This window comes from Panthera pardus, unplaced genomic scaffold (genome assembly GCF_024362965.1).
Source record: "Panthera pardus isolate Hobbes unplaced genomic scaffold, ASM2436296v1 HiC_scaffold_2, whole genome shotgun sequence".
Lineage (NCBI taxonomy): Eukaryota > Metazoa > Chordata > Mammalia > Carnivora > Felidae > Panthera > Panthera pardus.
The window spans coordinates 45,777-72,171 of NW_026526765.1; the positions used below are offsets into that span (position 1 = coordinate 45,777).

A 26,395-nucleotide genomic window follows, 5' to 3' on the forward strand; every position below is an offset into this window, starting at 1 on the left:
TAAAAAATCCAACTGAAAGCAAATATTGCCAGACTCAGGCTGAGAAAAAGGCAAGACCAACTAAATGCTGGTTATAAGGAATGCCCTTTAAAATATAAACACATACAAAGGGTGAAAGAAAAAGAATGGAAAAAGATATGCGACTAAGTATGAGTAGGTGAGGCAATGATCTTTCTGTCAGACAAGTTAGGTCTCTGACAGAGTCACAGGAGACACATGGGGACAGGACAATTCATAGCAATAAGAGCCTCCATTTATCAACAGAGTACCTAGTAAGAGAGCTTCTGAGTACATTAAGACAAACAACTGGCAACACTAAATGGGAATTTTCATGTACTTCTGTCAAAAATTGATAAAATGATCAGTAAAAAACAATAAGGATATAAAAGATCCGAAAAACACCTAACAAACTGACCTATTTGACATTTATAGAACATTACATCCAACAAATGCAGAATACACATTCTTTCCAGTGCACATGAAATTTTTTCAAGATAGACAACATGCTGTAGGTCTCTAAAAAAATACAATTTCATAAATTTGAAAGGGCAGAAATAAAGTATTTTTTTGTAACCACAATGCTATCATCAGAAATAACAACAAATAAGTAGAAACTCCCAAATTTTTGGAAATCAAATAACACATTTCTAAAGAACCCATGACTTAGAGAAATCACAAGGAAAATTATTGGAACTGAATCATAATGAAAACACAATGTGCAGAAATGTTTACATGCAACTAAAGCAATGCTTAGTGTATAATATAGTTTAAACTAATATGTAGTTTTGTGGAGGAAGTCTGATATCACTTACCTAAATTTCCACCTTAAGGTAGGAAAAGAAGAGCTAATTAAATCCAATTTAATTGAACCCTAAACTGATTAAATATGAGTGCAGAAATAAAGAGGGATAGCTTTTTCTGTGAAAACGAGTTGAATGTTCAGCAGAGACTCCCTAAAGTCTTAAAAAAAGGTGCCATCACATTAGGTATGAGCAAGACACCTGAGAGACTGGGATATTTGGTGGGAAATCCCGAAGAGTTCTCCATCCATATTCTTCGCCTACTGTCTTTATGTTCTCGCTCCATTTGAGAGGTGCTGTGAGACACAGCAACATGACTGTGGCCAACCCAGGGGAGACAGTAGAGCCCCCAAGTCAGCAGAGAAAAGATGGGTCTCTGTGCCTGTTAGAGTCCCATGAAGAGACTGACCCACGCAGAAATCTACCTCAGGGAGCTTAGTGTAGAGAACTATCATCTAGTAACGTGGGATTGACCGTAAAGGAGCCATGAGAGCTCTCCTGGGGCTGAGGGAGAGCACTGGGAGGGACAAACCTCTAAGGGATGGAGGTTCAGGAATGTGCATTTACATATTTAAAGCAAAAATAAAACATTCTGAGTGTGTATGGCCATTCTTTTATAGTGATGGCCTGCTCTGACAGACCAGCTACCAGTCCTGATCACCCAGAGCCAGAGGGACTGTGAACAATGCGGTCAGCATGGGAGTCGCAGGGAGGGGGGCAGGTCTCAGGGGTGTGGTGAGCGGTCACCTAGCACTGTGCAGGCCACTTAGGAAAACACCAGCAGAGGCTTTTGTCTATGAGTTAGGGTGAAACACAGAGAGGGGAGGGGACTGACTTCTCAGGCTCAAGGTCGCAAAAAGGAAACTGATAGATTGATGGCAGAAACATCTAGTAAATCTGTGTTTCAGAAGCCAATGAACAGCCAAATAAAAGCTGTTTCTTACATCGTGTTTGCAGAGAACTCATAGACATAAGTAAAATACTAAGTCCTGTATAAAAGTCAGCCTTGGAGAGGCAATGTCCAGAAGAGGCACTACTTGCCCACAGAAACCCTGGGGAAACCCAGCCTCTTGGTGGTCAGAGAGGCACCAGGTACACGACAAGACAGGTTTTTGCTTACTGACAAGCAGAAAAATATAAAGATTAATATTCAGAGCAGGGAGAATTCAGTATGATAGACTATCTGAAACTCTTGTCATATTCGTGGAAATATGTGTGGACACTATAGTGTCACACACAGTTAGAATCAGATATCTTAGATCTAAAATAAACTGAGCCACCCAGGCACCCCTTGCATCAGTTTTTTAACATGTACTTGTAAAACCATGACAAGGGGACATGCGGTGATGTCAGCATGCCTGTGCTGTGGTAGACCTGTGAGTACGGAAAAAGGCCAGATGTGCATGTTCTACTTTCCTAATTTTAGAAATATCCCCTAATTACTAAAATCAACAATGAAACTGGGGAGCCTGGATGGCTCAGGCGGTTGAGCATCCAACTTTGGCTCAGGTCATGATCTCGTGGTTCGTGGGTTTGAGTCCCACATCAGGCTCTGTGCTGACAGCTTGGAGCCTGGAGCCTGCTTCAGATTCTGTGTTTCCCTCTCTCTCTGCCCCTCCCCTGCCCATGCTCTGTCTCTCTCTGTCTCTCTCTCAAAAATGAAGACTCTTAAATATGGAGAACAAACAGAGGGTTGCTGGAGGGGTTGTGGGCGGGGGATGGGCTGAATGGGTAAGGGGCATTAAGGAATCGACTCCTGAAATCATTGTTGCACTATATGATAACTAATTTGGATGTAAATTTAAAAAAATAAAATTTAAAAATTAAAAAAAAGAAATACACTTTAAGTATATGAAGACACAAATAAAAACATTTAAATTAAAAAAATAAATAAACATTTAAAAAATTTTTTTTAAAAACCCACAAGGCCGAGGTAAATGGAGGTGCATATGGCAGCCAGACTGTGCACAGAGTTAAGGCTGAAGGCATATTGACGACCATCTAGTGGCCTGACCACTGCACATTCACCATTTGAGAAGGCAGTTGGTCTGCAAATACTCTCAGCTGTCTCTGGTTCCTGATGGTAGGTTGCTATGTGGACCACCTGGGGTCAGCCACAGGACCAGGGGTACAGGGCCATGACAGCAGACAGTGAGGACAAGGTTCCATGGACACACAGAGAGGGAAGCTCATCCCTCTGTGTCCATTCAGGCCCAGGACAAGTGGACAGTACATAGTCTCCATGAAACAATGGGCTGGGGAGTCATCAAAGACCCAGGGAGGCTCAGCCTCACTTCTCACATTTAATCTACAACCAAGTTCTCCTTCTGGATTTTCCAAAGGACCATAGAAGTTTTGTTCTATTTTAAATTTTCCAAGTTGGAGAGTGAAGCTGAGCTTTTTGGAGTACTGTAATAACTGCTGTGGTACATCTATTATAATTGAAAACCTGCTACTGATCTAGAGAAATTCGGGTTCCTGGACTGCTGTTGAAAGCCTTATAAAGAAGGACCCAGGGCGCCTGAGTAGCTCAGTTGGTTAAGCGTCTGACTCTTTTTTTTTTTTTTTTAAACGTTTATTTATTTTTGAGACAGAGAGAGACACAGCATGAATGGGGGAGGGGCAGAGAGAGAGGGAGACACAGAATCTGAAACGGGCTCCAGGCTCTGAGCTGTCAGCACAGAGCCCGACGTGGGGCTCGAACTCACGGACCGCGAGATCGTGACCTGAGCCGAAGTCGGACGCTCAACCGACTGAGCCACCCAGGCGCCCCAAGCGTCTGACTCTTGATTTCAGCTCAGGTCATGATGTCACAGTTCTTGAGTTCGAGCCTTACATTCTGGCTCTGTACTGACAGTGCAGAGCCTCCTTGGGATTCTCTCTGCCCCTCCCTCTCTCTCTCTCTCAAAATAAATAAATACCAAAAAAAGGACCCTGCTTATGTTTTTATAGCAGCTGAACTGCAGCTCATAAACAGTGAAACCCACTGACTTCCTTTTGAATAATAATAATAATAAACTTTGGTTCTGATGCTTCTTTCTTGACACACTGTGAATGTTCTGAGCACACCATTTAGAGAAGATGTTGAAATGAGATAAAGAATTGCTCCTTGCAACCTGGAACTGGATCTATTCAGAACATGACTAGAAGATTTATAACATCTATCTAATTTGGCTGCAAAAGATTTATAATCAAAACCTTGGTAGATTTGCCCAAGGAGAATCTCAGAATTATGGACTGTGTTGGGGCCAAGAAGAATGGTGTTCCTTGTTTCCTTTTCAAACCTTTGATCTACATTCTACTTTGGAATAATATTGCCATAATTTCCTTATTCATGGCATATGCATTATTGTGAAATTATAGTCAAATCCCCCACAAGTTCAACCTGAAGAAACTTCTTCTCATCATTTCAGTTATTACAAAAAAAAAAAAACATTTTGACAAAATTCAACATTGTTTCATGATAAAACCACTTAAACTAAGAATGGAAAGAAACTGCCTCAACAAAAGAAAGGCCATGTATGGAAAAACCCACAGCTAATTCATACTCAGTGGTGAAAGACTAAAAGGGTTTCCTCTTAGATCAGGAATAAGACAAGGATGCCCACTTCCTAGAAGTTCTAGCCAGAGCAATCAGGCAAGAAAAAGAAATTAAAGACATCCAATTCAGAAAGGAAGAAGTAAAACTATCTCTGTTCACAAATGATGTGATCTTATATGTAGAAAACCCTAAAGATTCCACACAAAAACATTGTTGGAACTAATAAACAACTTCTGCAAAGTTGCAGGATACAAAAGTACGCACAATTCAGTGTGTTTCTACATACTAATGATGAACAATCTGAAAAGTAAACTAAAAAAAGGTAAACTAAAAGAAGATTTACAATAGCTTCCAAAGGAATAAAATATGTAGTAATAAACTTAAAGAGGTGAAAGACTTGCATATTGAAAACTACAAAACGTTGCTTGAGAAAGAAAAGAAGACCTAAGATATGGAAAGACATCCATGTTCACGGACTGGAAGATTTAATACTGTGAAGATGGCAGTATTACCCAAAGTGATCTGGAGAGTCAATGTGGTCTCTATCAAAATCACACCAATGTTTTTTTTGCAGTAATAGAAATATCCATCCTAAAATTCCTATGGAATCTCAAGGGAGTCCAAGTAGCCAAAAGAATTTTGAAGAAGAACAAAGTTGGAAGACTGACATTTCCTGATTTTTAAAACTCATTACAAAGCTACAGTAATTAAAATAATGTGGCACTGCCATAAGACAAACATAAAGACCAATGGAACAGAGTAGAAAGCCCAGAAATAAATCATCACGTATATGGTCAAGTGATGTTTGACAAGGATGCCAAGGCCATTCAGAGGGTAAGGACAGTTTTTTCAACAAATGGTGGTGGAGAAATTAGTCAGTTTTTCAGATGAGGAAATTAAAGTACCGAAGTTGAAGGCATCTACTACAGATCGCAGATGTACGAATGGATATATGTTGTATGCTCAGCATCTCTGCCTTATCATTTAGGAGGTCCCTCTCCACCACACTGCCATGATGCTCCACTATTCTGGAAAGGCTGTGGCTCTCTGTGTTCACCCTTTAGCCCACCTTCAGACACCACCTTCAGGGATTGGCACATGACCTACTGCTATAGACTGAATGTTTGTGTCCCCCACAAAATTTGTATGTTTTCCATATGTGATGGAATTAAGAAGTGGGACCTTTCAGAAGCAATTTGGTCAATCCCATCCATGCCATTATAAAGGAGGTCCTAGAGAGCACGCCCTTGCCCCTTCTGACATGTGTGAGGACACAGCAAAAAGTTGGTCATCTGTGAACCAGGCAGCTGGTCCTGACCAGACAATAAAAATGCCAATACCTTGATCCTGGACTTTCCAGGCTACAGGATAGTGAGAAAGAAATTTCTGTGTTTATAAGCTACCCAATCTATAGTATTTTTGTTAGAGCAGCTTGGAAGGACTGAGACGCCCAGTCGGAGTCTTCCCTGGAACTTGAATAAAGATATTGAAGACAAGATACCCTCTTTCCACTGGGTTTATGTATCAGGAGGATTTGCATCTTGACCCAGCCTGTCTGCACAGTGAAGCCAAGTGGGGCAAGGGAGAGAAACAGCCCCAGTGACATGTTTAAGCCCCCTACTTGGACTAGGTCTGAAGCCCCTCTCCTCCAGGCTTCCCAGTGACACAAGACAAATTCATCTGACAACCCAAAGAGTCTTGATTAATCCACCCAGCATGCACTGTCCCATCACCCACTTTCATTCATCCTGGGGCCTGCCCCCCTCGTGCCATTTCCCCTGCACCTGGTGGAAGTTCTACTTACCTTTCAAAGGCCAGTGCAACCACAGCTCTCCTCTCCAGCTCACTCCCCATGGCCGTGCCCAAGAAGATTCTCTGTCCTCTGTGTCATCACAGCACTTGGTGCTCACCATTTATCAGCCTGAATTGTGGACGGCTGCCTGGGTGTCCCTGCCAAGTGGTACTGGACGGGTTAGGATCGCAGGCTCTGTGAGAGGAATGATGTGGGTTCTGCCACTGCAAACTCTGTAAAGACCTAGGCAAGCCATCTTTTCATCTCTCTGGTCTTTGATTCTGTTCATCTATAAACAAGGTAGTAACAGTACCCGCCTGAGCAGACACTTGACTGTCTAGCTTGTGGTCATTCCCAACCCTTGTCTTTTGCTGCCTCCCACTACAGAGACATCCACTTTCCAAGCCTTCCTTGTAACTGGGGGAAATCACTGGCTCCTTTATGGCCTATGATAGATAAAGAGAAGTCTGCTGGGGGCAGGAATATTTATGAGAACGTACTCCCGTAGGAAAGACAAGACACAGGAAACTACTTTTCCCTGCTTGAGACATTGGGTATAAGGGTATGACCACTAGGCTGGGGAAGTCATCCCAGGACCATGCAGTAACCAGCATCAGAATGAAACACATGTACGTGGAAGGCTGTGAAAAAGAAAGCACCCAGTTCTCGGTGTCTGTGAGCCTCTGCTCCAACCATGGGGCTTTTGTCCTTCACACTCTGCAGTGAGAGAATTCCTCCTCTCCATCATTTAGCCAAGAGTCAGCAGGCATCTTATCACCTGCAGCTGATGAGTCCCAACCAGCATATCTTCTCATGGAGTAAGGGTTCAATGCCATCATGGATGCAAAGAGCTTAGCGTGTTGTTGGCCTTCACTCAGTGTTGGTTAAAGATGACTACTGCTATCACAGCTGCTCAAGGCCATTCCACAGCTACTACATCCCACTGCAGAGACAGAAGATGCCAGCAACACATGCTTGGCACATTTTATCCCCTGCCCAGCCACCCGACAGAGGGAAGCACATCTGCCAGGGCTGCTGTTTCACATCTGCCCCCAGCCTGCAGTGGCATGAAAGAGCAGAGGAGGAGAGGGGCCAGCTTCTCCCCAGCCTCGGCTGTTTCTCCCTGGCAGTACCCTTTGGGGTCTGGGCAGTAGAGCTGTTTTCATGCCAGGAGGGGGAGCGACAGGGCTGGGGTGTGAGAGCTGCACAGTCCTCCCATACTGCCCACCTTGAGTCTGCTCAGGCCACCCGGGAAGGGGTCACCTACCAGTGATGGTCGGCCTTGGACCCTCTGCTTCCAGAACTTTCTGTCATGAAGCTCATTCCTGGGGCTCACACCACTGACCCCAGCTGCATACCTTTAGGCCACAGCTCAGGTTGGACTTCTCTCCTTGGGAGAGAGTGGTCCTTGGGAATCTCACTGCTGCTGACCACAGGGCTGGATGATGTCCTGGATCTTCGTGTCCAGCGTGAGGTGGGTGCTGACCATATAGCAAGGACACTGGCCACACCTGTGGCCACCCAGATTAGTGGGCACTGGCTCCACCCCAGGGGCCCTGCCATGGCCACACCCATCAACCTGCTCCATGGCCTCAGATTCCAAAGAAGCATGTGACACCCAGGTGGGCCTCCAGGCCCAACAATGGGCATGGTATTTTAATTTGTCAGAGCAAAATTGGGGGAAAATAAATATGCAGCATTGAAGTGGTCTGGGCGAAGAGTTTCTCATAGCACAGGAGAGGCTGATGAAATACCATTAGGTGATAAAATTACCATGCACTGCTGTATTTTTGTGATGTGATCTCAGCCATTAAACATACACGGGAAAAGGGGCACCTGGGTGGCTCAGTCAGTTAGGTGTTCGATTCTTTGTTTCAGCTGGTTCATGGGTTCGAGCCCCATGTTGGGCTCTGTGCTTGCAGCATGGAGCCTGCTTCGGATTCTCACTCTCTCACTCTCTCTATCTCTCTGCCCGGCTCCTGTTTGTTCTTTTTTTTTTTTTTTAATTTTTTTTTTCAACGTTTATTTTATTTTTGGGACAGAGAGAGACAGAGCATGAACGGGGGAGGGACAGAGAGAGAGGGAGACACAGAATCGGAAACAGGCTCCAGGCTCCGAGCCGTCAGCCCAGAGCCCGACGCGGGGCTCGAACTCACGGACCGTGAGATCGTGACCTGAGCTGAAGTCGGACGCTTAACCGACTGCGCCACCCAGGCGCCCCTCCTGTTTGTTCTAACGCGTGCGCGCGCTCTCTCTCTCTCTCTGTCAACGTTTGAAAAAATACACAGGAAAAAATAATGAAATGAAACACACATAAATGTCAACAATTCTGACTTCTGGGGGTTGGTGTTGGGATTGTCGTTTTGTTTTTTCTGAACCCTCCAGTTTCTGCAATGCACGAGTATTATTTTTCCAATCTGAAAATCTTAATTTAAAAAAATAATTAATCTTTATTCACTTTTGAGAGAGAGACAGAGCACCAACAGGGGAGGAGCAGAGAAAGAGGGAGACACAGAATCCAAAGCAGGCTCCAGGCCCTGAGCTGGCAGCACAGAGCCTGACGCGGGGCTTGAACTCACAAACCATGAGATCATGACCTGAGCTGAAGTCGGATGCTCAACCAACTGAGCCACCCAGGCGCCCCTGAAAAATCTTAATTTTTAATTAAATGGGGCCACAGGTGTGAGGGTGCCTGGAAGGTGCTCAGTAATTACTAGCTGTGTCTGCACCAGACCCTCACCTTCCTCCCAGGCCGTGGCTCCTGGAGGTTGGACAGTGCCTCCCCCTTCTGGCGACCCAGTGTGAGTACACGGCAAGGACCTGCTTGATGAGGCCTTCACTCTTAGGAATACACCAGTGTGTGGGGAGCCTGAGTGGCTCAGTTGGTCAAGCATCCAGCTTAGGTCATGATCTCACGGTTTGTGGGTTTGAGCCCCACAACTGGCTCAGTGCTGCCAGCTCAGGTTCCCTTTCTCTCTGCCCCTCCCCTGCTCAAGCTTTCTCTTTCAAAAATAACTAAACGCTTTTTTAAAAATCTAAAAAAAGAATATACCAGTGTATTTAAGGTACAATTTCCAACTCCAGGTATATGAAAACATTAAGTATTTTGTAAACCTCAACTCTTAGGAAAACTAACATAAATGCGAAAGGCAACCTTCAGTAAGACATCAAACTCTAAGTTTTAAGGTGACAAAAGATACCACAAAAAAGTCAAGAAACTCAACTTGTATAAAATTTAAGCTTCTATAGGAGGAAAGAAACATAACTATAAAGCAAGTAAACTGGGACAAATATGAGTGCCTAATAGACACATAACACAAACATTTGCTAATGGTGGGTAGAAAAAAAATTGTCAATTTTTTTACAAACCTGACAGCAACTAAGAAGGCAAAAACAAGGCCACAATTCATAAAAGGAACAAAAAGACATACAGAAAATTTACAGAAAAAACAAATATCGAAAACAGTGTTGGCTTGACTATCACATAAGTGCAAATTAATACAACAATATTCCACAGTATATATACTAGTTTAGAAAAAGATTCCTCAATGTAAAGGCTTGTCCTGGGGAGCCTGGGTGGCTCAGCCAGTTAAGCGTCTGACTTTGGCTCGGGTCATGATCTCATGGTTCAGGAGTTTGGTCCCCGTGTCGGACTCTGTGCTGACGGCTTAGAGCCTGGAGCCTGCTTTGGATTCTGTGTCTCCCTCTCTCTACCCCTTCCCCGCTCATTCTCTCTCTCTCTCTCTCTCTCTCTCTCTCTCTCTCTCAAAAGTAAATAAAAAACATTAAAATAAATTTTTTCAAAAGCCTTGTCCTACTGAATCTTGGTAAAGTGACTTATCACTGCTGACAATGTGTCTTTTGATGGCAAATTGGTCATACTGCCAAGAATCATGAAAGACACTCATTCCCCTCCTCCCCTGCTTGCGCTCTGTCTGTCTCTCTCTCAAAAATAAATAAACATTTTAAAAAGATTAAAAAATAAAGGAACAAGAAATGGTATCATGGAAATGTTGCTTGCATTTCTTATTTATAGTAGAAACAGATAACCACCTGGGTGGCTCAGGTGGTTAAATGTCTGACTCTTGATCTCAGCTCAGGTGTTGATCTCAGAGTTGTGAGTTCAGGCCCTGTGTTGGGTTTTGCACTGGGTGTGAAGCCTACTAAAAAGAGAGAAAGAAAAGAAAAGAGAAGGGAAAAGGAAAGAAAGAAAAGAAGCAAAGTCCTGTAGATTTCCCACGGAGGAAAGGAAGGAAGGAAGGAAGGAAGGAAGGAAGGAAGGAAGGAAGGAAAGAAATAAGGAAGAGAAGCCCTGTAGATTTCCCACAGAGGACGGGAAGTCACCACCAGCATGGCCACTACGAAAGAGGAACATGGAGAAATGTTGGCTAAGGATGACTACAAACTGGAACATTAAGTTATATGTACGTTGTTACTGCAGTTTAGAGAAGTTGTGTCCTGCGTGGATAGGGTAAAAAAAAAAAAAAAAAAAAAAAGTAAAAAAACCTCAAGATATATCAGAATGAGGTCACTTCTTTTTCATCTTCTCGATTATTGTAATAATGTATGTGCAATACGTCAGTGCTGGAGTGGGGAGAAGCAAAGTGTATTGTAACAACCGGTACCAAAGAGTGTGCTCCCCTGTTAGGGTGTGAGCTGCAGCTACTGATACACTGGGGGTCCCACCCCTTGTTCCCCAAACTGCCAAACACTCTCTTGCCCATGCCGGACGCTGCCTGTGTTTGCCTGTGTCTTATCCGTCCTGCCATCGAAACCTTTTCTACAGCAAGTTCTTTCCAAAGATGTGCTTGGGAACTCACCTGCATAGTCTACAGCTGTGTTGTAAACTTCATGGACTCCTTCAAATAAGTAGAAGGACCCACTGTATTCGGTGGGAGATTGCAGCCGATATTGTTGGTGTCCCTGTGGGTCCTGGCACCCCCTCACTGTGCCCCTGACCCTGTGATTCCAGAAGTAGCCCTGCTCTCGGGGGGCTGCTTGTGGGCACCTAGGAGAGCCAGAAATGCTGTGAAGCTTAGACCAGGGGCTGGCGTGGTGAGCCTGTGAGGGCCCAGACCCTTCCCCAGGTGGGGACGGCTCCTAGGAGAGACTTGGCCCAGAGCCCCCAGGCTGCCTGTGGTAGGACTGCCTGGGTGGCTCCTCCAGTGGCTTCCTCCCTCCTGTCCTATTGCCCGCCTCCCCCCAGCCTCCCACGAGGAGCTACCACGAAGGTCTAACCTCCTTCCCTCCCTCTCTCATCCCAGGCCAGGTACACAGGCCTCATCTTCTTCCATGAAGGCTGGCCACTGTGCATCCATGAGAAGGTCGTGGTGCAGCTGGCATCCCTCCGCGGAGTTAGGCTCAGGCCTGGGGACTTCTATCTACAGGTCACATCAGTGGGGAAGCAGTCAGCCAGACTGGTTTTAAAATGCCTCTCTCAGCTTGGACGGGGCTCAGAAGAAGTTACTGTCCCTGAGGCCATGTACAGCTGCGTCTTCACAGGAGAGTTCCTGGAACAGCTGAACGGGGAGCGGAACGGTGTCCCCTTGCAAAACTGCTTGCTGACCTCAGGCTCCGCCGTGTTCCGCACCCCATGGAGCAGTGTCACAGACCCCATCTTTGTCCCAACATTCAGGACCGCCCTGCCCCACCGCAGCTGCCCCAGGCCTGAGCAGCCACCACCTAGAAGTGCCTCCAAAGCTCTGGCCCCAGCACCAGTCATGGCCAGCACTCGTCCCCATGAGAGTACCCCTCCCAGTGACACCCCCACCCTGCCCCACTGTGGTGGGCAACCCAGCAGTGACCAGCCCATCCACCAGCCTTCCGCAGGAAGGGCTGGGTGGGAAAACCCTAGAAGCACGTTCTGGAGCTCTGACGGAGGCCTTGTAGGGGTTGGGCCCTCAGAGCCAGGCTTGTGGGAAGGACCAGGAGAGAGCCTGGACCCCACAGACCAAAGAGACGGTCCCCAGGCCCTCACTGTCCGTGAGGACATGGGCAGCCCAAGCTCCAGAAGGCAGTCACCCAGGGACCCAGCCTGCATGGAGGCCAGACGTTGGTTTAGGAAGTCCTATATGGAGGCCCTGCGGAACCCCATGCCCCTGGGCTCCAGTTCCGAAGAGTCCCTTGGGGATGAGGCCTGCAGCTCCGAGACCACAGGGGCTGGGGCAGCGGCCAGCCGAACCCAGAAGGAAACCCCCAGCCTCTGGGGAGACCACGGGGAGATCTCAAGTCAGGAAAGCCATCCAGGAGCCGCTAGGAGCACCCTTCCCAGGCGGTCTCGGTCCTGTGACAGGTCCTTCAGGAGCTCCCGAGGTGAGGCCCAGCGGTCCTCCCACCACTCACTCGGCACCAGGCCTGGAGGTCTTTTAGGAGGACAAGCTGAGGGGACCAGAAGCGAAGGCTCCAGCGGCCCCTCCTGCACCACAGGGGAGAGTCCAGGTAACGGCCCCAATCCCGACCCTTCCTGCTCCTCCCTAACCCACCTTCCGCATCCCACCCCCACCCCTTCCCCTCCTCCCTTCTCCCACTCCATGCTGTAACTTTTCTCTGGTCAGTGACACAGGAGAAGCCTGTGTCCACATCCATATCGACTGTTGAAAACAACGTTTGTGTGTGCCCCGACCCTGTGGCTGCTACAAGGAAGTAACACAGACAGTGGGGCTGAGGACATTTATCCTGTCAGTTCTGGGGCCAGAAGTCTGACGTCGAGATATTGGCGTGGCTGTGCTCCCTCCAGAGGCTCTAGGGGAGGGTCCTTCCAGCTATAGGGGGCTCCCCCACCCCTCCATCTTCTCCCGATGTCTCTGTGCCTCAAACCTCCTCCTTTCTCTTAAAAAGACACCTATCTTTGGATTCAGGGCCCACCCAGCACTTCAGTTATTCATATCTACGAAGACCTTTTCCAAGTAAGGTGACGTTCACAGGTCCTGGGAGTAGACACATCCTTTTGGGGTCACTGCTCACCCTGTCACGTTGCATTAATACCCTTTTCCTGTGGGTAAGTTGGGTGCCACGCTCATAGTACAAGCTCCTAAGTTACGCACACCTCAAAGGCCCGCAAATGTGCTGAAGTACAACCCTGAGTACTGGAATCGTCTCCCATAATGCTCTGGAGGGAAGACATTATTTAAAGGAGTGTTTGCAGGGCATCAAGGACAACAAAAAAAATGACAACATATTTCTTAAGTCAGTTATTTCCCGTTTCTCGAACAAAGAAATGTTCTGCGAAGGACAAAAGCAACAACTTTGGAGGAAGTGAAGAAGGCAGGGCTAGCCCCGGCATCCCGCACAGTGAAGAAACTGTGGCTTCCTCACCTGGGCAACACCTGGCCTGCCCACTTGGCCCAAGGAGGGAGTTGCCCATGCCTCTGGGTGGGCCTGTCACCTCGGAAGTGAGGGTTTCTGCTCATGCCTGAAATTCTGACAGGATTCCCACAGCATAGAGCGCACACAGACTTACTGCAAAAGATGTTAGAATGAAACTACTGGCTTAGGGGCAGCCTTTTTAAAGAACATTCCACCTCCTTGCGGTTCAGTTAAAATTTCAACAAAGCAAGAACTCCCTGGACATTGTTTCCAGGGCCTAACTTTTCTTGTTGGTATAGGGCAGAAAACGCAGTCACACACCTGCTGGATGACTCAGTGAAAACCCATGTTTGTAGCTCATCTCAGCGAGGATGGCCTCTGTCCTCACAAGAGTCACTCTAAAGTGTAATTAAGTAAATGTTCCTCCGCACAGAAATTCTGGCTGTGCAAATGCTACTGTGGACATTCAGGCACAGCATCTCGGACAGAGCGGCACATGGGGCACAGACGCTTGACCGCAGTCAGGATAGCTGGCGGTCATGGAGGTGGCGGGTTTAGTTCACACAAATCAGTGTTGCCGAGCGGAAGCGTGTTTAGCCTGCTGGCTCCCTGGGTGTCCAGTAGCACGTCTGCAAACATGAGTCTCGTCATCAGAGGCATGATGCTCCCAAGTGGTCATTGCTCCTGGGCCCCAGGGGGCTTTGCCTCCTCAGCTCCAGAGATTATACGCTAGTTTGCACTGAGGGCTGGTGGGGAGAGAAGTCTTGTCTCCCTCGCCTGAAGTTGGGCGTTCACTTCCTGGGAGAGCACTCTTCCCCTCTTCCTCCTCCTGTCTCCTCTTGCTGATGGTGCAGGGAAGGAAGAAGAAAGACGCTGTGGTAAGAGGATGCTGCTTACACCCAGGAAGCACTGGGCTGTGACACCAGAGGTCCAGGCAGAGGAGCCTCAACAATTGGTCACCCAACAAGCAGCCAGTGGCTCGTTGATCCAGCCGTTCCCCTCCATCCTTGCTGCCTGGACACACATTTGTCCCTGGAATGCACAGTTGGTGGTGTGGTCCTAGGCCTCATGTCTTCATCAACACAGGAAAATGCCTCAGCTAGAACCGCCTGCTAACACGTAAATTGAACAAGTGACAGAACACTCATTCTTCCACAGTGCAAGCAGTTTCTTCCTCAGTTCCAGCTGCTTCTCCTCTTCTACCTGGTTCTCCTCTGTTCCAGCTACTCCTCCTGTCCTAGCTGCTCCTCCTCTGTTCCAGCTACTCCTCCTGTCCTAGCTGCTCCTCCTCTGTTCCAGCTACTCCTCCTGTCCTAGCTGCTCCTCCTCTGTTCCAGCTACTCCTCCTGTTCTATCTGGTTCTCCTCTTCAACCAGTGGTAACTGAGCAGCTATTTCTTGTGAGGTGAGGTGGGGGGAGCTATTTCTTGATTAGCCACATAAGGGTACTGCTTTTATTCCTGGCCATTTTAATATTGTAGCCCCAGGACCTCAGACCCCTCCTCTCACTCTCCCACAGTCTGCAAGCTGAATTCAAGAAAAGCCCACATGAATGACCTACTCAACTAGGAAGCTGTCTAGTAAGAAAAGTGCCACATGAAGGTGTTATCTGCTTCCCCGTCCGTGTGAGAGAGCTTGGGCTGGGTGCAGAATTAAAACATTAAAACACTTGGGCACCCAAAGATTTTACAAGTAGCAATGTATTCTAGAAAATATTTGGACATACATGAAAAAATTCAGTCTCAAGGATACTGTAATCAATCAACTGGTAAAGGGACAGACAAAATGTGGTCCACCACACAATGGGATGAGACCCATGGAAGGGGTGACACAGGCGACATCAGCAAAAGTAGTTGTGCTGAGTGAAAGAAGATAGACACAAGACACCCTGCAGTGTCTCATTCCATGTGTACAAATGGTCAGGACTGTAGACAGGTGGCTGTGAGGAGTGGGAGTAGGGATTCCCAATACATGGGCATGAGGGGTCTTTCTGGAGGGATGGAAATGTTCTAAAACCGACCTGTGGTGATGGTTGCACCGCTTGGTAAAATTGCTAAAAATCTTAATTATATACTTGAAATGAGTGAGTTTTATTATATGTAAAATATAGCTCAATAAAGTTGTTTTATTTTTTTTAATTTTTTTAAGGTTTATTCATTTTTCAGAGACAGAGCGTGAGTGGGAGAGGGGCAGAGAGAGAGGAAGACACAGAATCCAAGGCAAGTTCCAGGCTCTGAGCTGTCAGCACAGAGCCTGACGCAGGGCCTGAACTCACAGACTGCTAGATCATGACCTGAGCTGAATTCGGACGCTTAACTGACTGAGCCACCCAGGCGCCCCTCAATAAAGTTGTTTTAAATATATAGAGGGAAAGGGAGAGAATGCTGTAGACTTTTCTGGTCCAACTATAATGAGAAAACTCTTCACAGAGTTGTGAGACACTAGCACTGAAAGAAGTTACGGAAGAAGCTGAGGGACAGGAAAGCAAAGCCTCGATTGGTTCAGGGTGCCCCACAGGGTCTTAGGTGCCAACCAGCTCTGGCCAAGACCATCCTTCCCCCACTGGGGCAACACAGACCCTGGAGGATTGCAAGGCTGGGGTGTTGAATCTCTTTGTCTGTGTTATGGCTCATCTCCTATGAAGTGAGGTGTGGAAACAGGGCTGAGGAGCAAGCCCAAAAGCCATGGCCACTGCCATCTCCTCCAGACTGATGTACGAACATGAGCCCTTCCCTCTAGGGTGATACAGGAGAGCCAGGTCCCCCCTCTCTGGGGTGATGCAGGAGGGGGAGGCACCCCCAACTATGATGATGCCTGCCCTCAGGGTGCTGTCACCCTCTGTGGATATATTTTGATGATACTCTTTGGGAAATCTGTATGAGAAAATAAAGTAGGATGACATTATTCAATATAACAATTTTCTCCCTGGAGTGCCTGTGTGGCTCAGTTGGTTAAGCATCCAGGCCTCGATTTCAGCTCAGGTCATGTTCTTATGGTTTGTGAGTTCAGGCTCCACATTGGACTCTGCACTGACAGTGCAGAACCTGCTTTGGATTCTCTCTCTCTCTCTCTCTCTCTCTCTCAAAATACATAAATAAACCTAAAAAAAATTCCCCTGAAGTGTGTTTAGGTACTGAGCACTCTTGATGCAACTAGAGTAATCAGTTTTTCCATATTTATTCATGCCCTACTTTTCTAGAATGCACCTGTCCTGTAAGGTATGACATGCTGACGTTTCCCACCAAAAATGGAACAAGTTCCCATTAGACCCACTACTTTCACACATGACTCTCTCCTTGTGTTTGTGGCAAGTTGAGCAGCTGCCTTCAAACCGGAGAAACAATTCATCTTTGGGTGTCTTTCTGTTGTCCAGCCAGTGTTAACACCAACAGCAACGCTTTCCGGGCTCGTGCTCCTGGCTGGATTTCAGATGTGCTTGTTGAGCCGTTGTGCCCAGAGGGAGAAGGACAGCCGCCCAGCACAGGAAACCTGCCCAACCAGGTACCCAGGAATGTGCTGGAGGTCAGCCAGGAGCTCCTGCAGTCCGGGGTCGTCGTCCTCCCAGGTAAGCATGGCCACCTGACTCTGTTTGGGCAGCTATAACAAAACACCACAGACTGGATACCTTGTAGACAACAGACCTCTATTTCTCTATTCTGGAAGCTGATAGTCCAAGATTCCAGCACAGTTAGGTTCTAGTGAGGCCCCCTCTTCCTGGTTCATGCTCAACACCTTTTTCACTGTGTCCTCACATCGTGGAAAGGGCAAGGGAGCTCTCTGGGGTCTTTTTTTAAGGCATAAATTCCATTCATGGGACTCCACTCTCAAAATGTAAGCAACTCCAAAAGGCCACACGGGGGTTAGGTTTCACCATAAGGATTTGGGGGAACACAAACATGCAGCCTTTAGCAATGCCCACCTCCCTTTTAGGTGAGCATGGCTGCCACCTGCGCAGGTGACCTCCTCTCCTGGCAGATCTCACATCTAAGCCAATACATCAGCAGTGTGCAGGCTCTAGCGTGGTATTTCCCAAGCTTGAAGCCATGCGTGTCCCCACTGGAGCTTCCCCCTTTCACGATGCCCTCTGTCTCTGCAGGGACCCGGGACCACCAAGGGAGAGCAGTGGTACAGGTCTGCACAACGAGCCCGCTCTGGTCCAGCAGACACAGCTCCAGCGCCGAGCTGACCCGCCTGTTGCGGTACCTCCACGGCATCCCCAGGTGGGACTGAGGCAGGTTCCCCCCCTTTCAGACCTTTGGGGTAATGCAGTGCAAGCTTGTGTCTTCATGCAAGGGTCTCTGTCTGCAATCTCGAGGGCCCCTCGTGGCATGGGCAGCAAGCTCCCGCCTGCCCTTCGGGCTCCTGCCAACTGGCCCCACCTCCCGTCCCCCCACCCCTCTTTTCCAGGTCCTCGGCTGTCCGTCATGTGTTCCTCTCCTCCTGCTCACCCTGACCTCTCCCCACTGAATCAAGGCTCTGACACACACTCGAGCCCTGAATTCTGTGTTGCTCTGCAGTGTTCAGTACTTGCTCTAAGCATTATGTTTTACACTCCATGTCATTTGGGATAAAGACCTGAACTGATATAAACAGAATATTTAGAATAAGTAGGTGAAGAAATCATACCAATGAGCAGTACCTGGTTCCCAAAAGCAGGAAGGACCGATGCATTCTAACTGAGCCTCATGTTCAGCTTGGCAATGCCACATGCCAGGAAGCAAGTACAAGCTCCTCGAGACAGACATGACCTCCCTGGCACAAAATTCTGGGAAACCACACCTCCTGGATCCTGCGTGACAACAACGTGTGGAACAGGTCTGCATAGGTGACTTTCTCTGGAGCGTGGCTTCAGATCTCTTACGGACCAAGGACAGAGACGGGAGAGCGGGAGTCAAGGGTGGCTGAAGCGTGTTCTTTTGTAGTACTTGACCCCATCAGATGCAGGCATGCTTTGGATGGCCCTTATGGCGCCCAGACCAAGAGTCCCCTAGGTGCTGGGTGGAGGCAGCCTGTGGAGGAGGCGGCATTGCCCAGCCCTCGAGCTTGGTTCTAAGGTCAGACAGCCCGGCTCCAAATCCCAGCTGTGCCCTTACTGGCTAGGGTGGATGGTGCAACTCCATAAGCCTGTTTCCTCCGCATAACCGGGGATGGTACTAGTTGTCGCAAAGGTGCACAGAGGGATTAGAAATCATCTGTGTAAAGTACGTAGAGTCCAGAGCATCATTTTCGTGACCCATCCCACGATGCAGTCTCACTAAGTGCCAGTGACAGAATGCATATCACATGATGTGAGCTCATGTGGGGAACATGTTGCATGAAGCCTCATCACATGTGATCTTTGCTCTTTGTGCTGCCTCAACTTTATATTGAAATTTCTTCTGAAATAGCATAGGTGGAATCAGTGTGGGAACAATTAGGCAGGAAAAGAAAGTGCGCTCCCTGACCCCCCTTTCCCAGAGCAAGGTTCCCCGTTATCTGAGAGCGTTGGTTTTACCGCCCTCGGATGAGCCTGGGATTTCAAACTTATCTTTCAGCACAGATTTCAAACTACAAAAAAATACCCTGAAAAAAAAAAAATACAGATTCACCCTCACATTAGCTTATACTTAGTGAACCTCAGGTAAACACCAAAACTCTAAGTTAATGGCATTTTGTATTTGCCAAAAGCTTTCTTTTAAGGGAGGGTCAAGAATTGACTTGGGGCCACACTGGAGAGCAATCCTGATTGACAAGGACGAGAGCCTCCTGTACTTTTTGGGGTGTGTACCATTCTGTATGCTCAGCCTGGTTTACCTGTAAGGCCGAGTGCTGTTCTCTCCCTTCTATAATGAAACACCAACAATGGGGGCCAGGGTACCAGTAGGGATCGGCAGGGCCAAGACTTGACCTTGGTTCTGCAGCCCTGTGACTTTTCCACAGAAAATTCAGATGACCCCACTCCCCTCCCAGAGCAGATATGTTCACCAGCTCGTGAAGCTCCGGGGGAAAGCCTATGTCGAGGAAAACCTAAATTAGCTAAAGCACTTAGGGTAATTCAGGCTGGAGCCTCATGGCTTGGCTGATTATTTCTCCACAAGCATTGTAACTTGGTTAGCATCCTGGTTGCCTATTGCACCTTGAGGAGCTGAAATCCACCTTGTGGGACATGACACGAGCCTTCGGCGGTCGGAATGAAGTACCCGAGGTGTCAGCGCTCATTACTAGGAAGCGTGTCCAGCAGTGTGTGGTCAACTGTTACTGCAGCTGAGTTATAGGGTGAGCGTGCCTTGTGGATAGACTTCCATCAAACTCTTAGATACACACAATCTTCAAATTAGAGTGGATCTTGGCTATCATCCACCTAACGTCCTGTGCAGTGGAGGAATCCATCCATCCGTCCATCCATCTACCACTTACTTGGGAATACAAAAGAGGACAGGATATGGGTCTTACCCTCTAGGAGACACACATGTGAACGAACCCAAACTGTCGTGTCTCCCGACATAAGACAAGCCCACAGTGCCGGGAGGGAGCTGCAGCCTCAGCCAGGGGTGGGGACTTCCCGACATGTCTGTGTCCTTGAGCATGGCGAGTGTCTGCAGACAAGAAGGGAAGGACATTCTGAGCAGAAGGAAGAACATACACAAAGCCCCAGAGCAGCTGGTCACTTTCTGAGCAGGAGGCAGGAGTGGGGACCGAAGACTCCATGTGGGCAGCCTGTGCCCCTGGCATGAAGGCCACACTTACCCAGCGTGCTGCAGATGGAGAGGTCAGGGTGGCGCAGGAACGCAGTCCGCAGAAATGCAGACGCAGGGTGTCTAGGGCAGGTCCGCACATTGCCAGGGGCCCCAGGGGAGCCAGACTGGGGGCGGCTGCAGGCTGCCTGTGCATGAGCGCGAGGCAGGGGGCAGAGCAGTTAAGCCAGCCAGCTCCATCTACCACAGGAGGCAGGCAGAGAGAGAAGCAAGTTTTGTGTGGGGGTTCACGCTGGGTGGTCTGGGGGCGTTCCCCCCCTTCTAATCCCGAACTGGTGTTTACACGGGAACGAGTCAGTGGGTCCCTCCCAGCCAGTGGAGGACCCAGCAGTCCTCGAACCCAGGAAGCAGCCCCCAGGGAAGGGCTGGCTTGTCCCCTCAGCGGCCTCCCCTTCAGCAAAGCCGCCAAGTGGGTGAGATGGGTGGAGGAGAACGTGTGGTCTGGAGCCTGCAGGGGTAAGTTCCCACGCTGAGCAAGCCTGTGTGGCGGCGGCAAGACCTGGTCCTGCCTCTGAGGCCAGAAGCAGACTTTGAGACGCAGATGCAGGCACCACGGGAGACTTCAGGGATGAAGAGAGAGCGGGGTGGGGGTGTCAGAAGAGGGAGGCCGCTGGGGACCAGGAGGGACACCGGAAGTGGAGGCGGGCGTCACGCCCGGCTCCTGACAGCACTGCCGGGACCGCTCCCGGAGACGTAGACTCCAGTGCTCCAGCCACCCAGGAGGCAGCGTGGTTTCTGCAGCAGAGGAGGCCTGGGCACTAAGCTGGCAGGCTGAGGGGGGCGCCGAGATGGGGGTGTTCTCCCAGCTTGTCTTTCCTGAATCCGGCTTTGATGCCGGAACACCGCTCTCTACTCTGGCCTCAGTACACTCGCTTCCCCAGGAAGCACCCCCTTCAGAAGTATTCTTTAGCAGCCACGCCGAAATTGAACACACCCTGACTGTGGGGCACACTCGCCCTTTTGACCAGGACATGGCTTTGCTGTGATGTGCAGTTCAACCAGCTTTGTGTGAGCGGGCCGGAGTGAGCATGCTGTCTCAGACCAGCACCCACACATACGGCTGAGGTAGAATACTAGTGATCCTGGAAGGTGGGGCTGGAGAAGCTTGCCAAGGAACAGAAACTTTGGGAATAGATACATCGCCTCGCCCTAGCCTATTGTTTTGTCCTATTTAGATCTAGAGTTTAGGGGCGCCTGGGTGGCTCAGTCAGTTAAGCATCCAACTCTTGATTTCAGCTCAGGTCATGATCTCATGGCTTGTGAGATCAAGCCCCGTGTCGGGCTCTGTGCTGACAGCATGGAGCCTGCTTGGGATTCTCTCTCTCCCTCTCTCTCTGCCCACCCCCCCTCAAAATAAATAAATAAACTTAAAAAAAAATAACTAAAGCTTACCATCATCACAGTGGGGAAAGAGCATTTTTTTAAACTTAAAAAAAAATTAATGTTTATTTTTGAGAGAGACAGAGCACAAGTGGGAGAGGGGCAGAGAGAGAGAGAGACAAGAATCCGAAGCAGGCCCCAGGCTCTGAGCTGTCAGCACAGAGCCCGACGTGGGGCTCAAACCCACAAACCAGGAGATCATGACCTGAGTTGCAGTCAACACTTAACCAACTGAGCCACCCAGGTGTCCCCTTTTTTGTTTTTGTTTTGTTTTAGAGAAAAAGTGTACGAGCAGGGTGAGAAGGGAGGCAGAGGGAATCTTAAGCTCCATGCTCAGCATTGAGCCCGATGTGGGGCTCAATCCCACAACCTTGGGATAATGACCTAACCAAAGTCAATAGTCAGACACTCAACCAACTGAGCCTCCCAGGCACCCCAGAGCTTTTAAGTGGGGTTGTGAAAAGCACCTGGCAGTATTTTCAGCTTTAGAGGATGTTCTGCTGTCCCACTTTAGCTCTGAAAGTGTGATGAGCCAAATGACTGGTCTTGAGAACGGCCTGATCCTTGTTCACACCATCAGAGTGAATTCCATGTCGTATTAAAGCCTGAACAAACAATCAAAGCTCCGGGGGAGGGTGGTGGGGAGAGAAAGCAACTCCAGGAGATGCAAACATGCGGCCAGCTCCACTTGCCTGGAGAGGCTATCGGACAGGACTGACCCACCACAATGGGCTCCACTGCCCTTTCTCCACCCAGCAAGCAGCTTGATTCCTCCGAAAGTATAGACATGTGTCAAGAATCTTGAACTTGTAGAGCCAGGGGCATCTAGGCAAGGATGTTATCTTCCTGAGAGATGAAGAAGCTCATTTTGGAAGAGATTTCACCTGCAATGGTTAACACGGTCTTTCTCTCTCCAGGAAGGAGGTGCGGGAGCTGGGGCTGGTCATTCTGGTGGACGCTCGCAAGGGTCCGGCCACGCCTGCTCTCTCCCGGGCCCTGGCAGGACTTCAGGTGAGTCAGGGCAACTCCTGTCCTTGGGGGGCTTAGCATCTCAAGGCTGCGTGGGCCACAAGGGGCGCCCTCATGACCCAGGAGCAGCTGAGTATGGATCTCAGGATGAGGTGAGCATCCTGAGTGCAGACACCGAAAGCAGCCAAGAGCCCACTCCTGTATCCATCAACAGTGTGCTCCCTCGAGGTCGGGCAGTTACCAGGTAGGAGTTTCCTGCCCACCTCCTGGGGTCACCACCGCAGACCTTAAAAGAGGGCCAGCCAGGACCGGCCCGTGCAGGCATGACCCCTTCCCTCCACAGCAGCTCCTATCCAGCGTCACGTGCAAAGCACTGTGCCGGGGTCTGGGGTCCCACCTTCCCCCTCAGCTAAGAGCTGTTCTCTCTGTTGGGTCTCTGCTGACGCTGCCAGACTCGGGTCACCGCTCTATCCAGATTCCTGAGTCTGGGGACGTCGAATGGAAGTTCTTCCCGGGAAGGACTCCATGGTAGAGGATGGGGCGCATCTGGAAGTGCACGGGGTCAGCTAGAGAGCAGTGTGTGGGGAAAGGAGAGGAGAGCCCCGGGCAGGCAGGCCGACTATGCATGGGGCAGGGGCTGGGGGAGGCCAGGCCCAGGTGGGAGCGCGGCAGCGGGGAAGGTTAGCCGCAGAGGACGTGGCTGCTCAGGGTGCTGGCGGTGGTGCAACCCCTGTCGCATGCACGAGTGAAGTAGCAGATTCCCGAGGAAGAAACCGCCGACCCAGAGGTGCGGGTCAGGGCAAGAGCTGGCTCTCAGAACAGAGCTCACTGCATTTCAGTGGGAGAAGCGGGCTCTCAGCAGAAGGGTGCACAGTGCCTTCCTTCAAAGCCCAAGTCAGCAGCTCTAACGCGGAGTGACAGGTGTGACGTACTAGAATTCAGTTTCCACGAGGCACTTTGGAAGCACATAATCCCTGTAGCTCATTTCCCCTGCTTTCAACCAACTGTTCGGCTCAAAAATCAGAATCCGGGATATAATCCAACTTGATGCTCATGTTCTGCTCAAGGCTTTGAAATCCCTTTGAGGTTCTGTTTTGTTTTTTTTTAACCACGTGCAATTTTGTGTACCAACAAAGACTGAGAAGTTGCTGGAAGTCTTCTGGGAAGTTAGGGGAATGTCCGCTTTTTGAACATTTTGAGGGAAGGTCTGCTGAAAGGACGAACAGCCGTGTTGGTGACTACAGGGTTTCCTAGGCGTCCTGTGATTTTGCAGAAAGAGGGTGTTAATCTGGAGGCCTGGGCGTGGCAACCAGAGTGGACAGTAGGGTGTGCTTTATGCGTGTCTGAGACGCACCCTCCTCAGGAGCGAATGCCTCACACCAGTTAATCACCTCAGGACCCTATACGTTGCAACTTGTGAAAGCAGGGGAGAAAAACAACTTTTCTTTGGTTTTGCCTTCAAAACCAAACTAAAATGTCACTGTGGCTGACCTGAGTTTGAAGCTGCAACCGGAAGTTGTGACCGGATTCCTAGAAAGCGTCTGCTTCCTGTGCCGGTGGGAACAGCTCACCGTCCTGATGAGGGGGTGTGGGCGCTGCCCAGTCGGCCAGCGGAGTCCAGCCGGAGCGTGAGGGAGCGTCTCTGGGCCTCCGCCTGCCTGCCGCCCGCGCTGTCTCCTCAGAGTGTCCTCCACCCTCAGCCCCAGGGGTGGCCGTGGGGAAGGGGTCCTGCTTCTCATATGCCGGGTCCCTGGGCTCCTCCTCCTCGGACCTTTTCCAGCCCCGCTCATCCGGGTCACTTTTGTCCTTACTGCCTGGAGGCGGCTTTTGATGAGGAGGGCTTGAAGCTTGTTTTCAGGGGAAGCCTGGAATCCAGCAGCAACTTGCCGCCAGGCCCAGGACAGCACCCTCCCGGGCCAGCTGGTGGTGATGGAGCCTCTGGCTCTTCGCCGGCGGGGGGGGGGGGGGGGGGAGGGGGGGGGGGCACATGCGGGGCGAGTCTGAACCCTGTGGCCAGAGCCCTGTGAGGCCGGCGGGGGCTGTGCTGGGGCACCTTTCACAGCAAGGGACTCAGGGAACTCTGATAGCGCCTTGTCATTCCCGGACCGGTATTGAGAGCCGAGGTACGGATTCCAGGGCAGGATCGTGGGCACACACCCGGGCAGGTGCACGGTGAGGCCCTGTGCCCAGGGTGGGGCTGGTACGGAGGGATCAGTATCAGCATCTCCGCTCCCGCAGGATGTCCCTGCGGTGCGCCCAGCATGGCACTGGCCTTGTGAGAGGTTACTTGAGTCCTAGGAAGAACGCTGCACACGCAGCCGCCTTGCCGTGCTGTGTCACATGCATGATGCGTGTGGGACCTGGAGCACAGCGGGGCTGCGTGACCAGGAAGATGCTGACGCAAGTCTGCAACGTCTGCGGGCATTTCCTGAAGTCAGGACTGTGGCGGTTCTGCTGCTTCGGCACCCGATAAAAACTTGCAACTTAAGTGTCTGGTCTCGAACAGAGATGGCTGAGCCCTCCCTGCCGATGCACAGGCTTAGCGTCCGCTTGTTCTGCTGTGCGTGAGACCCAGGCAGGGCCCACCTGTAGGCCTAGAGCTCTTCAGCTGTCGACCAGAACCGCTTACCTTTTATCTTTGTAAACACACCCCTTCCCGACGTTTCTGTTTGTTCAGACTTCCCTTAAGTCCTGTGCCACTTGGGTCCCACAGCGGGACAATGAGCCCCAAGCAAGATGGCCCCCTCCACCCACAGTTCTCCCAAAGCAGAACCTGGAGAAACTTCTGCTGCGTCTGTAACTTTTTATCAGAAGCAAATCTTGTAAGGAACTTCAGGAAATCAACTTCTCTTCCGTTGTCTGGATGCTGGCATTTGGACTGCCCTGAGGCCTGGAGGCTTCCCGTTGTGGCAGGTGTCGGCCTCCCAGCCCCCTGGCTTTGGCTCAACAACAGCAGGGTTTGTACTCCGAGTGAGAGGCATGAACATAAGCTCGAGTTTGAGGGTTATGCTTCCATTCTCAATTTCATTTCTGAGTTATATACAGAAGTAGTTAAATTTTCTCACAGAAACTACCTCAAGAAACTATACTTCAGCTTTTTTTTAATTATTAAAGTTCAAATACCATGAGAAGCTTTCCATTTCAAAAAGTAACTAATGATTTCTTCTTCTCTTGGTAGAAGAAAATGCTAACAATTGCCGATTCCTACCCCATCCACAGCACAACTTCTGCAAACTGATACCGACAATTGTCCTAAGGCACTAATTGTGTTCTCACTTCTTGGCAATAGCAACAAATCCTAATAGTAAAAATTCACTCAAGGAGTTATATATGAGAAATATAAAACACTTTGCAAAACTGTTTGTAGTTTTAATTCCTTATAACTGAAAATTGTAGCTAAACTGCGTGAGAGAAATAGAATATGACCATGAAATAAAAAAGCAAGAATATTTTTCTATGGGTTTTTCTATGGCTTATTCACTCAACAAATATTTATGGAATGTCATCCACAAGAAGTCACATAAAAATGTAAATATATAAGATGAATCTGATACAAATAAAAAATATCAGTAAGTTCTGAGGCCTATCCAGTCAAAATAGCGGATCAAAATTGGAGATTACAAAAAGTGTAAACTCTGTTTATCACTATGAGAAACTATTAAAAAGTAAAGCTTTGGGGAATATGAGTGAAGGAGCACTATGTACATAAAAGAATTTCATTGCTGAACAATCTGGCCTCAATACAATCTAGCAAACAGAAACGGAAAAGGTTTGTTTAAAGTCATAAACACATCAAAAAAAAAAAAAAAAAACCAAGTAAGGTTGGAACAATTGGACATCTCTATGCAAAAGAGACAAAAATCCTCAACACATAC

The 26,395-nt window shown here is 49.1% G+C and overlaps 1 protein-coding gene across 3 annotated transcripts in view; it reads left to right on the forward strand.

Annotated features, from left to right (window-relative positions):
• Positions 1-26,395, forward strand: part of PLEKHG4B (pleckstrin homology and RhoGEF domain containing G4B) — an 87,505-nt gene that overhangs the window by 37,374 nt on the left and 23,736 nt on the right. For all 3 annotated transcript variants that reach the window (XM_053906826.1, XM_053906827.1, XM_053906828.1), the window contains 4 exons: positions 11,398-12,571; positions 16,811-17,002; positions 17,534-17,657; positions 22,469-22,562. In XM_053906826.1, coding sequence (XP_053762801.1) covers positions 11,398-12,571; positions 16,811-17,002; positions 17,534-17,657; positions 22,469-22,562 — 1,584 coding nt within the window. The remainder of the gene's footprint in view (positions 1-11,397; positions 12,572-16,810; positions 17,003-17,533; positions 17,658-22,468; positions 22,563-26,395) is intronic.